General features: G+C 33.4%; 4 protein-coding genes across 4 annotated transcripts; 1 reads left to right on the top strand and 3 right to left on the bottom strand.

Moving 5' to 3' along the window:
• Nucleotides 1–1,019: 1,019 nt before the first annotated feature.
• On the bottom strand, nt 1,020–3,083 carry HCC1 (electron transport SCO1/SenC family protein). The gene is made up of 7 exons (XM_079064083.1): nt 2,859–3,083; nt 2,615–2,779; nt 2,305–2,395; nt 1,802–2,014; nt 1,622–1,711; nt 1,412–1,544; nt 1,020–1,317 (listed from the first exon to the last, which is right to left on the bottom strand). The coding sequence occupies exons 1-7, from the start codon at nt 2,994–2,996 to the stop codon at nt 1,200–1,202; spliced, it is 948 nt and encodes a 315-aa protein (XP_078920209.1). The 5' UTR covers nt 2,997–3,083; the 3' UTR covers nt 1,020–1,199.
• A 136-nt stretch (nt 3,084–3,219) lies between these two features.
• CXIP2 (CAX-interacting protein 2) lies at nt 3,220–4,386 on the top strand. The gene is made up of 2 exons (XM_079064084.1): nt 3,220–3,710; nt 3,791–4,386. Exons 1-2 carry the CDS (start codon nt 3,285–3,287, stop codon nt 4,292–4,294), a joined length of 930 nt encoding a protein of 309 aa, XP_078920210.1. The 5' UTR covers nt 3,220–3,284; the 3' UTR covers nt 4,295–4,386.
• Nucleotides 4,387–4,516: 130 nt separating this feature from the next.
• On the bottom strand, nt 4,517–5,632 carry MC9 (metacaspase 9). Its single transcript, XM_079064082.1, has 2 exons — nt 5,233–5,632; nt 4,517–5,159 (listed from the first exon to the last, which is right to left on the bottom strand). Exons 1-2 carry the CDS (start codon nt 5,591–5,593, stop codon nt 4,567–4,569), a joined length of 954 nt encoding a protein of 317 aa, XP_078920208.1. The 5' UTR covers nt 5,594–5,632; the 3' UTR covers nt 4,517–4,566.
• Nucleotides 5,633–5,869: 237 nt separating this feature from the next.
• On the bottom strand, nt 5,870–9,518 carry ACX4 (acyl-CoA oxidase 4). Its single transcript, XM_079069024.1, has 13 exons — nt 9,378–9,518; nt 8,563–8,667; nt 8,370–8,476; nt 8,207–8,284; nt 7,989–8,112; nt 7,801–7,874; nt 7,654–7,713; nt 7,466–7,575; nt 7,233–7,392; nt 7,064–7,140; nt 6,511–6,682; nt 6,272–6,364; nt 5,870–6,187 (listed from the first exon to the last, which is right to left on the bottom strand). Exons 1-13 carry the CDS (start codon nt 9,403–9,405, stop codon nt 6,053–6,055), a joined length of 1,323 nt encoding a protein of 440 aa, XP_078925150.1. The 5' UTR covers nt 9,406–9,518; the 3' UTR covers nt 5,870–6,052.
• Between the last annotated feature and the right edge of the window lie 2,621 nt (nt 9,519–12,139).

The following is a 12,139-nucleotide window of genomic DNA, read 5'->3' as shown; positions in this document are numbered from 1 at the left end:
TTTTATTTGTGTTCCGAAGATCGGTTGTGAATTTCTTTTGACAAATTAAAATCTATGAAATTTATGAGTTTAAGAAATTTACGAAGAACAAAGGTTTGAAATGGTAAATCAACCTTATGAAATAAGAACAAGAAAATATACCTCTTTGACAGTCTCTTAGTGAACATGATTAGTTTTTAAGACAATTAATTAACAAATATAACTATATACAATTAGAAATGCTAAAGGATACTTAATGAACTAAAACTATTGATTTAGTGATAGTGGATGGAAATTTTTAGCAATATATATAAAAATGTTTGTATTTTAGTTTCTTCCAATATCTCAAAACAAAAGAAGTGAAAACAATCATCCAAAAGAAACGACAACTAACAAAGACATTGACAATCTCATCCTAATAATGTATCTAAGATCATATATATTTTTCCATGTACTAAATGAGGCAACCAACCTTAATTAATATATGAAAATGTCATACGACAGCAATGACAAACTACTATTTGTCATGGACAAATTGCCTTGTTGGGTTCATGCAACACATGTTTGACAGTAAAAGGAAAAAATACACGCATATCTAATGAAATTACAATAACTGTGAAAATGGTATTCACAATAGAATCTAATTTCCACATTCAAGTAATGAAAACATTTCAGGCTCAAATTACACCAAATTAACTAACAACTTTGTTGATGAAATCTATAATTGAGTCTAGCGCATGAAATGATATCATAGTAAAATAGGATTGTTTGAAAAGATATTTGCATTTATCTGCTATTATATGAGTGTAACATACCCATACAGATTTCGATAAAAAAATAATATAAGTTGACATAAATACAAATAATATAATTGGATAGATTTTGCAAAGTACAATGTTACAATACAATACTATACTTGGGTAGATTTTTCAAAGCACTATGCCTTAATAAGAACAAGATGGAAACAAACAATCATATGTATGTCCGATGTTAGCTAATGTACTTCATAAGAACTAAAAGAGACATGAAAATAGTTGAAATATTGTAACATATAAGTCCATAATTACTTAATTAATTCCAATTATTACTACCATCCATTTTAAAAAAAAATACTAAAACATTAATCCCCTCAAAAATCCTAAAAGAAGAAAGTTCAAAAACCGCATATGGAAGATGCAGAAAAATAGACATGTCAAGAGGGTGTGTACAATGTACTTGCATTAGGCTTTAGCTTTTTTGTATTGTTTGATTTCATTAATGATTCCTTCTGTTAGAGCATCCACATCGTTATTTTTCCCAAAGAATTTTATAAACTCCATATTCGGATCCATCAAGTACCTAAGTAACATACGAAAATAGTAAGAATTTAATAAAAATATATTTACTTTTTTCAAATCAAAGTCAAAAAAACAGAATAAAGATATATACTTACATAATTATGGAGTGATCAACAAGGTAATCTGAGCCCTCTTCCTCTGTTTTCATATAGTAAACTCTATAAGCACGAGCAGCCTTTTTAATCTCATCCGGATCACCCGTAAGCCCAATCAACTTCGGGTGAAACTCTGAAACAAGAAAAAAAAAATTAAAATCCAAATAAAATTATCAAGTTCCTACAAAAAGAAGAACAACTTTTTTATACCTTTGACATATTCAGAAACTTGTTCTACTGTATCCCTTTCTGGATCAACCGAAATAAAAACCGGGACTATTTCAAAACCTGATTTCGCCTCTGCGAATATGCAAATAAAATATTGTTTTTTTTTTATAATGAGTAACGTGTATTTTTTTTTATGAGGAAATATATTATTTATGTGCTTACTTATTTTATCGATTGCAGCAGCAAGTTTTTGAAGCTCATCCGGGCAGATATCCGGGCAGTGGGTAAAACCGAAGTATATGAGGGTCCATTTGCCTTTGAAATCATTCTCAGTGACAGATTTTCCATCATGGTTAATGAGGTTGAATGGACCACCAATGGCTGCTTTTCCAGCAGAAGGTCCTTGTTTTACTGCAGTGGAAGAAGTATTTATATCTGCAGAAGAACAGAATGCTCATTAGATATGTAATTAGATAGTATAACATACAAAGGACTAATTAGAAATATATAAAAACTGTTAATGTAATGTTCAATCAGAAATATAGTTCATACAAAAGGCAGGGAAATGTATATTACTAACAAGATGCCAGATAAATCAAGTAAGTTTTCTTAGCCATTTAAGTATACTAGCAATTGCAGGAAATACAGTTGTTATTATAGTCTACAACTCTATATCTAATCAACCCTAAAACTAAACATATACCCTACTCACCGTAGTTATCTACCTTCAATATGTCGTTTCTTTTCCTGATCATAGTAGAAGATAACTCCTGCTCCAGTGGCAACCAGCAAAAGAAAGCTCAACCAAGAAATGGGCTGTAGAGTGTAGATCATTGCATTATCAGTTAACTTATGCTTGGTGAATTGAAGTGCAAGAAAGCGTAGATGGAAAACCAACATCTCATCTAGAATGGATTGATTAATGGAAAAATAGCAGTTCATTTTAGCTGATAGAATAGAGGTTTTCAGTCGTAGTAAAACCAATATCAGTACAGAAATTGACATAGAAAATCAAAGATGTAGTAAGAAGATTACTCCGCCTCGAACAGATTTTCCCTGTTCTGAACTCTGATGTGAATCTCCGGATTGCTTCCCCTGATCAGAGTGAGAATCCGATGCGGTTGCTTTCAATTCTGAATCAGCTTGAGTATTAGCATTAGTAGATAGAAACCTAGGGAGCTTCGTAAATGATCCTAGACCCTGAAAATTGAAGAAATAGAGCACAATTTCACAACATAATTATCGAACTGATACAATAGATAAACAAATGAGAGCGAACCGATTGAGGGAGAGGTCGGTGGAATGGTGATTTAGGAATTTCATTGGAGAGCTGTAGTGTTAGGCGAGATGTCGTGTGAGAAGATAAGAGTCGGTAAGCACGACGGAGATGAGCAGTTTTTGATAGCACGGCAGCCATGGCTGGCAATGGTATCGCGGCGGCTGTGTGGCGGAGTTACGTTTTAATTTGTAAATCGGCAGTCGGAGAGAAGAACCGCATATAAATCTTGGTGCCTGCGCGATGGTTTTGTGCTTTTTGAGTGAATTACACAAATTATCCTTACTCTTTGAGTAATTACAAGAATCATCCTTCATCTTTGATTAATTATAAGTTTTGTGCACTTTTGTTTAAAATATTTTTACTTGCTGAAACTATAATCTCTGAATCTCTGATTATCGTCATCAGTTCCAGCTCCTTCACGCATCAATGGCGGCGATGAACCTCTCATCATCTACTCACACCACCACCACCTCCTCTTCTCTCCGGTTACTAACCACTTCTCGCACTTACACCTCCCCTAAATCTCTTCCATGTTTTCACTCAACCCACATCAAAAACCTTTCCTTCTTCTCATTCCCTTCTTCAGTTTCGCTCAAACCCAACCACACAATTAAAGCCCGTCGTCCCCATCTGTCTCTCGTCGTTTCTGCTCTCGGGAAGCTGTCGGATACGGAATCGGTCCCCGTTCCTCCCGAATCCGACGCTGTTTCCGCCGTATTCCCCCCGGCTTCCGGTGTTTACGCCGTCTATGACAAAAACGGTGATATGCAGTTTGTGGGATTGTCCCGTAACATCCAATCCAGCATCCTTTATCACCAGAAATCAGTACCAGAGCTCTGTGCCTCCATCAAGGTACATACTTCACTTTTCCCCAAAAAAAATGTTCTTAATTAGGTCTTAATAGCTTTCGAGATTAATTTGAAATCATATAGGTTGGAGTGGTGGATAATCCCGATAGATCAGCACTAACCCAAGCTTGGAAATCATGGATGGAAGAACACATAGAAGTCGCCGGAAAAGTCCCTCCCGGCAACGAGACCGGAAACACCACATGGGTCCGGCAAGCACCCAAGAAAAAAGCCGATCTCCGGATTACCCCTGGCCGACATGTTCAACTAACAGTCCCTCTAGAAGAACTAATCGATCGTATGGTGAAAGAAAACAAGGTGGTGGCTTTCATCAAAGGGTCAAGAACAGCTCCTCAATGTGGATTCTCTCAAAGAGTTGTTGGGATTTTGGATTCAGAAGGGGTGGATTACGAGAGTGTGGATGTGTTGGATGATGAACATAATGGCGGATTGAGGGAGACATTGAAGAGGTATAGTAATTGGCCTACTTTTCCTCAAGTGTTTGTGAATGGTGAATTGGTAGGAGGGTGTGATATATTGTCCTCTATGCATGAAAATGGCGAGCTTTCTGGTTTGTTTAAGAAGTAGTGTATCTTATTATATCATTTTATTTGATGAAATATAAAGAGAAAAAATCATGTACTTGTTCATTTGAGAATTGAAATCATCATATTTCAGTATTTGATTTTGCTTTCTCACATTAGACTTTAGAAGTGTAAAATATAGCAGTTGTTTATTGTAGCATCCTACTATAAAGTACATCTATGATTAAAATAAAAAGGTAAACAATACAATGTTGCAATAGAAATAAATGAAAGTACAAAGCTTTATTTAATACACAAATAATCGAAAGTACGTTGCTATTTCAAGAACAATGAGTTTGCATGGTCATCACTGCAATAGAGACAAGGATGTTGCACAAATCCTTGTATCTTTAAAACATTCCTAGCCATCAACACAACTTCTTTGTTACTCAAATCACCTTGATTCTCTTTCAACACAATCTCAATCGCATTACTAAAAGCACCATAAGCTTTCCCTTTACCCCCATTAGGGTTCATATCTGCGGAAGTTTCATTTGCTTGACACCCACTTAGCAAAATCCCGGTATCTTCATGTAAGGATGGAATGGAATCAATTTCGTGCGAAGGGAATCGGAATCGGAGACTTGCAGTGTCTCCAAAGAGCTCGAGAAAGTGTGTGGCAAGATCGGGTGTGTTTATGTGTGTTAGTGATGAAAGATGGAGTAGAATTGATTCAAAAGGAATGGTTTTGGATTTGGTGATGGTTGGGATGGAGGTAAGGGTAGGGGTAAAATTGGAATTTTGGAGGGACGATGGGCCGATTTGCTCTTTTTCTTTGTCGATTAGTCCGCCACTATGGCAAGAATCAGAAAGAATGGTGAAAGTTGCTCCTTTTGGCACTCGATTCACTATGTTTCGGAAATCCAGATCTGCAAAATTTATATAATCATAGTGTATGTTCAAAAGAAAATACTTAAATCAACAATTCTTTATAAAACTAACCTGTAATAAGATTAAAATCGCAAGGAACGATGGCTTCATCTAGACGATGAAAAGTGTGTGGTGGTTTAATTGAAGGAACTCGTGTCCCATGACCACTATAGTGAAAGTAAAGAACATCACCTGGCTCAGCTTGGTCAACCATATGGTCAAGTGCATCCTTTATGTTTGCACCGGTTGGCATGACAAGTGAGCCAGGTGCATCGGTTAGCAGATTGATGCGATTTGGGTCGAACCCAAATCGGCTGATGAGAACTTGTCTCATGGCTAACACATCATTTATGCAACCATGTAACTCATTTGGTGTGTTTGCATAGTTGCACCCTACTAAAAGAGCTAATTTCTTGGTTTGGGTGTCTTTCATGTTTGAATTTTGATCGAGTAGTTGGTTTTTTTGTGTGGTTGTTGTATGTGGATTTATAGGAAGAATGTGTAGGTTTTGGTGGTTGAAGCATATGCTTTCTTGTCTTGGAAGTGAACTTGGTTATTAACTTAGAAGCATAAACTGTTTCTATTTTTGTATTTAATATTTTTAGATGGTGTTTGATAAATTTGAATAAATAAATAGTGAAAGTTGAGAGATAGGAATGATCAAGACAGGGTGAGATAATGTAACTACACAAGTCATGAAAATGGAAGATTTCTCAATAAGCACTAACTTTTTATAAAGATTTATTTCTCACGTCATCATTTATTAAAATATTTTTTAATCATCATTTATCAAGACAACTTTATTTAAACAACACTTAACGAAAAAAAAAATACATTGTCTTACACAAATGAACCACCTAAATAACACAACAATTTCCACAACACATTCAAATTACAAACGGCTGATTTGGGGCTTCTTTATAACGGGCTTAAAACTAGCAATACCCGTGATCTCTCTACCAGTCACCAACGTGTTAATGTCATACGTTCCTTCATATGTATAAATCGGCTCCAAATCTCCAAAAGCCTGTCACCAAAAAAAAAAAAAAAAAGTCAAACACATCAAACTTTATACAATTTAACACCAAAATTTAATGAAAAAAGTGAATACCTTTGCAACTAAAAAGTCGGATATTATTCCATTCCCACCAAGTAACTCACGACCCAATGCAACGGTTTCTCTAGCCCTCAAGGTGATCCATGACTGTATGTTTGATAAGTAGGCATTAGATCAACATAGTATTTAATAATATAAAATAGGATTTAATGCATGAAATAGTAATGTACAATATTGTAATAATAGAAATTAAAAAAGAAATAAACAAAAGTAGGTTGTTATTTCTTCCATACCTTTCCTAAGCTGGCTTGACCCGGAGTCATTTTACCACTTTCATACAACTTACAAAGCCGCCAACCAATCAAAAACATGGCTTGGATATTAGCCAACATTTGAACTAACTTTTGTTGGTTGATTTGAAAAGCTGCTAATGGAGCTCCAAATTGCTTTCTCTCTAATAAATATCTACAAAAATTTAATAAAAAAAACATTAAGAAAATACTAAACAAAATCAACAGTATGCTGGACATGATATGACATGACAGAACAGGTTTTACTGTGTCTAACATAATTGTAGTGGAACAGTGACCAATGTCAAAAGGGAGGTGATATTTCCACTTATGCTTTTGATTCATCCACTTAAAAAAATGTGTTTTGACTTTTGACTTTTGACTTTTGACTTTTATACCACTTCTTTTAAATGAGGAGAGAATCATGTTGAGGGGTATAAAAGTCAAAAACACATTTTTTTTAAGTGGATGGATCAAAAAACATAAGTGGAAATATCACCTCCCCATCCATAAAGTCATGTGAAAAAGACGTAAATGCCCTCATCATCCTCATTACCTATGGCACATATCGTAGACACCCATTGTGATGCCAATAGGTTGCCAGGCAACCATGACACGGGAAACCGCAAGCACCTACATTCGGTTCGGGTAAGGGTAAATACGTAAATTTAAGTGTATTTGTTTTCAACGATTATGAAAAATAAAAATAAAAAATAGGAAACTACTTTGCTTGTATCTTGGAAAGAGTTGACCCCAGGTAACCTATCTTCATCGGGGACAAAAACTTTTTCTAAAAGAATATCTCCATTTTGAACCATTCTGAGCCCGATTTTATTTTCTATTTTTGTCGCTTTTAGCCCTTGTGAATTCTTCTTTACAATGAATCTGTAACAAAGTATTTGTTAAAAAAAAAAGACCTCATGGTAAATTTAGACATGATTGAAATATTTTTTTTTACCCGTTTATCTGGTTTGTGTTTTTGTTTTTAGCAAAAATAACCAAAATATCTGCAAAAGTGCTATTTCCAATCCATCTTTTTTGGCCTTCAATCACCCATCCTCCTTCCACCTGATAATTTAATATCATCAGAAATATAAAAAAATAAAAATAAAAATAAAAAATGGGATCATCGTGTTGAGTGTTGACCTTTGTTGCTGTTGTTCTAAGGCCACTTGCATCACTTCCATAATCAGGTTCAGTCAAACCCTAATTAAAAAAAATTAGATTAAAAAAAAATAGATGAAAATAAATTGAGACTATTTTATATTATTAAATAAAAGCTCAATCACTCACCCAACAAGCTATAGTGTCTAGTTTTGCAAGTGATGGTAAATATTTCTGTTTTTGTGTTTCTGATCCACATAGAGCTGTTTTTGAAAGAATAAAAAGTTAGAAGATTTAAAAATAAATAAATAAATAAATATAAGTAGATTGTTATATCTTGTAATTAACCGATTTTAAAATTAAAATCAAGATCTTACATATGGTGAGCATTGCCAATGAAGAATGCACTAAAATAAAAGTAGAGCAACTTGCATCAACTCTGGCTATTTCTGCTGTAGCTAATGCATTTGCAGTGACAGAAAAACCTGGACACCCATACCCCTGAAAAGTGAAAAATTCAACTCTTTTAACAAACAATTGCAATATTTATGATCTAAAAAAATAATTTAAAACAGATATTATTTACTCAAAATACCTTGATAGTTCCACCAGCTATATTCAGAGCTCCTAATTTTGGAACAACTTCAAATGGAAACTCTGCCTTCTCCCAATACTGCATTGATTCATTAATACTTAACATCAGTTTTGAATATATCTAGTGGGGGTGGGTGGGTGGGGGTGGAGGGGGGGGGGGGTACCTTGGTCATTATTGGAGCAATTTCTTTCTCCACACATGCTCTTACTCTCAGTCTTAGAGCTTGTTCCTCAGGGGTAAGAAGGTCAGCAAAGTGATAGTAGTCTGAGGCTGCAAATATTAAGTAATAAAAGGGATTATAAATGGCAGAATAAAGGTGTTGTGTTTTTAAGCTTAAATAGTCTTTTCAATCTTACTGCAAGGTGGAAAGATTGAAGCAGGTGTAGCTTGAGGAAATGCAATTGAGACATCCATTGGTGGAAAATTGGAATATGAGCTCTCTGAATCGTTGTTCTGCTCATCTGTGTAAGAGCAAAAGAGAAAAATTGATAATTAGAATCCATGAATCAAGAAACTATACAATGGATTGGATCCTATTTCAAATGATCAGAAAAAGTGCAATTTCATGTCTTCTTTCTTAGGTTCTTAACCTTTTTACTAGAGTTAATATTGTGTGAATTCCTTGTCTGAAAGGTAGAAGAATATAAAAATAAAACTGCAAAAGAAAAGGCGACATCTTAACTTTCTCCCTTAACGGAAAGTAAGGGAGAAAGAAAAAGGATTAAGTCAACACTCAACAGGCCCTATTTGGGGAAGTTACAGACGCCTGTACAATTACAGAAAAAAAAATCAACTAATTTCAAACTCGAGATCGAACTGTAGCTCATCAATCACAAAGCGCATGCATGAATCATCAAATGGATTTTAAACCATAAAGTTTTAAAAAATAGTGATCGAATTGAGCAAATTTCAGCATAGAGTTAAAGTTCAGGTGAATGAACTTTGTCGGCGATTTTCGAATTGGAGGTTTTGGGTTTACTTTGCAAATTGCAATTAAATTAAGTACGCCTCATTAATCATAAAGCACACAAACAATCATTAACAGTATCGAAATTTCAAGACTCAATTGAGTTTTCAGCGTAGAGCTGCACATAACATCAACAACAAAAAAGCACATGATGATGATGAAGATGATGATAAGAACAAGTACAAAGAGAGTAATTGAAGATACCGCGAGGTTTAGATGATTGTATAGCCATGGTGATTCCCGAGACGAAGGATCAAGTCAGAGCTGAGGATCCGTATAGAGAGAAAGTGGTTGAAGCAAGACGAAATCTTGGTTTTCTATTTACTATTGTCTTCCCCCCTCCGGCCTCCGGTATGGCAAATAGGCCCATGATCATATTCTTATCCTTTTATGAAATCAATTTTTTTTGTCAAAATGAATAAATTGTATAGAATTATAATTTTATTATATTTAATTAATATGAAACATTTTAGACAGCTTTCAATCTTAGCAAGTCTAGTTAGGCTTAGTTTGACAATTATAAAGCTAGATTTTAGCTTATAGATTAGGTTAAAATTGTTTTATGAAACGCTTAAATTAGAATAAGTAGTTTGTCTTTGCCAAACATTGTATTAGGTTTTTTCGAATCTAAAACGCCTAAAGTCTGTGGATCACATCTGCAACTTTCTGCAGCAGATGAGGTAGATCAAACGGTTATAGTCTGTAATAAGAAGTTTGTTTGTTTTTAACGTCTATAGGTTGCTGTAATAAACTGAAATTTAAATAAACTGATTTTGCAAGCATAAAATAATTTTTATTCATTTATTACACGTGAATTTTTTTTTAATATATTATATTTATTTATTTAAATTATATTTAATTTTGTGGTTGTTAACCAAATTGTTATTTAACATACAAGATGTGTCACGTATTTAGAACAAATATAGAAGTCACTTTACTAATATTATTTATCTACACCGCATCGAATAAAACCAATTCAAATCATCAAATGTTTATTATTTGAATTTTCAATTTTCAATCATTGACTTTTAAATCTGATACCAAAATAAAATTTAACTAAAATTATTCCCTCGTTAAAATAATTCTAAATCAAAATTTTATTTAGTTTCAATAATAGTAAATCGAATATAAAGATCATTGTGATATATAATTTTTAAAGACGTTTATATAATATAATTAAACATAATAATTGTTAAATAACAATAAATAAAATTGTTTGATTTAGCAAACAAGATGTTCATTTTGTTAAATTTTCCGAAACGATTGTTATTTCTTTGGTTAGTTTTAATAAATTTGATAATTTTAGTAATTAACTTTATAATATTTGGTTATGGACAATATAACACAAAAAATATTTATATAAAATTTACTAAACGGTTTTGAAATTATATAAAATATACTTGAGTTTTTATAGTATCTTTCACAATATTATTAAAATAATAAACATGTTGAAAAAAATAAAACAAATCAATGTTAAATAATATAACTTAAAGTAAGGTGAGAAGATGTTTAAAGATGAGGGTCCAGTGTTGTGTCGTGCAGCACACACACAACAGTTTTTAAATCAGAAGTCTTTTAAAAAAACAAACAACTACAAAAGGTCAAGTGATGCGTGTGTTCTGCACGACGCAACAAGAAGTTGTTAGAAGTGGGTTTTAGAAAAACAAACCATTAGTATTTACCGTATCGAGCTTTTAAAATATTTTAGCTTTTAGCTTTTTAAAAAAATTGATTTAAACTAAAAGGTTATTGTATCAACATAAAACATATATGGAACTTTGTTAATATATAAAGGTATTTTTAACTATATATCACCTTAACGTTGAAGTATGTATGAATTATGATTGGAAAATGGGGCAACTACTTTTAGGGGGTTTGATTTCCGGAGGATAACAACTATGTCGACTTGAAAGTGGTTAGTATATAATGATATGTTCTAACTTATGGTTGAAGTTAGGGATGAGCAAAGGCGGGTAACCGGCCAAATTTAATGAAACCGAAACCGACGGTTCCTAGGATGTTGGAACCGGAACCGGTTACATCGGTTCCTAAAATTTTAGAACCGCTCCCGGAACCGCCGGGACCGGTTCTGTCCGGATACCCGCTTGCTAAAAACTTTCACACTAATTTAATTCAAAATTCATAGAATTATTAAAAATTGTCAATTTAAAGACCTCATAATCATTATTTTGAAAACTTCCAGGTGTAAAGAGCATGCCCAGTTCCCAAATACTCCAACCCATATAAAGTTTTCAATTCAAACCTTAAGCTGGAGTGGAAATGAAATACGGCATATTCTCCATTTATAGGCTAAGCAATCATTCAAACTTTGATGTACCAAACAATGTGGGATAGCCTGCATTCTCCTTATGAATTCTCTGTAGAGTCCATTTCCAGACGAATCTAGAGCACATCCATTGCATTGGTCTAATAATAAACTAAAGATAATTACAATATGATTTAATTGTATTTCTTATTAATTCTTGATAAACCTCGATACCTTATTAAAAAGTTTAAACCTGACTCCAATATTCAAGGGACTTGAGCTTTATTTCAATATAAACAAGCTATTCTTCTATATATTAGAATTCTTTTGTTCTATGTATTAGAATTCTTTACTAATACTCCTGAAGAGAATATCATTCATGTTTACTATTTTGTACGTATTATTTTATTGAATGAACAACAATGTATCCATAATTCCTATTCAATGTGCACAAATAATATATATATATATATATATATATATATATATATATATATATATATATATATATATATATATATATAAACCGGTTCTGGCGGGTAGCGGTTCCAAAAAAATGAGAACCGGAACCGGAACCGATTAAGGCGGTTCCAAAACTTAAGGAATCGGAACCGCCTAAGGCGGTTCCGGTTCCGAAAACGGGTACCCTGTTCCGATGCTCACCCCTAGTTGAAGTCATATATTTTTACAATAATTGAAC

Source organism: Lactuca virosa, chromosome 8 (genome assembly GCF_052849685.1).
Source record: "Lactuca virosa cultivar CGN04683 chromosome 8, Lactuca_virosa_CGN04683_v6, whole genome shotgun sequence".
In the NCBI taxonomy this organism is placed as follows: Eukaryota; Viridiplantae; Streptophyta; class Magnoliopsida; order Asterales; family Asteraceae; genus Lactuca; species Lactuca virosa.
This window is presented reverse-complemented; position numbering and strand designations above follow the sequence as displayed.

Excerpts from the sequence above, each read along its gene's own strand:
- HCC1 (XM_079064083.1), bottom strand. The coding sequence starts at position 2,996 with ATGGCTGCCGTGCTATCAAAAACTGCTCATCTCCGTCGTGCTTACCGA. Across the intron at positions 2,780-2,858 it reads ACCGACCTCTCCCTCAATCG|GGTCTAGGATCATTTACGAA; the intron begins GTTCGCTCTCAT and ends TTCAATTTTCAG. Across the intron at positions 2,396-2,614 it reads GAAAATCTGTTCGAGGCGGA|CCCATTTCTTGGTTGAGCTT; the intron begins GTAATCTTCTTA and ends TACACTCTACAG.
- CXIP2 (XM_079064084.1), top strand. The coding sequence starts at position 3,285 with ATGGCGGCGATGAACCTCTCATCATCTACTCACACCACCACCACCTCC. Across the intron at positions 3,711-3,790 it reads AGCTCTGTGCCTCCATCAAG|GTTGGAGTGGTGGATAATCC; the intron begins GTACATACTTCA and ends GAAATCATATAG.
- MC9 (XM_079064082.1), bottom strand. The coding sequence starts at position 5,593 with ATGAAAGACACCCAAACCAAGAAATTAGCTCTTTTAGTAGGGTGCAAC. Across the intron at positions 5,160-5,232 it reads CGATTTTAATCTTATTACAG|ATCTGGATTTCCGAAACATA; the intron begins GTTAGTTTTATA and ends TAAATTTTGCAG.
- ACX4 (XM_079069024.1), bottom strand. The coding sequence starts at position 9,405 with ATGGCTATACAATCATCTAAACCTCGCG. Across the intron at positions 7,875-7,988 it reads ATTGGCAATGCTCACCATAT|CTCTATGTGGATCAGAAACA; the intron begins GTAAGATCTTGA and ends TTTCAAAAACAG. Across the intron at positions 6,188-6,271 it reads CCGACTTTTTAGTTGCAAAG|GCTTTTGGAGATTTGGAGCC; the intron begins GTATTCACTTTT and ends TTTTGGTGACAG.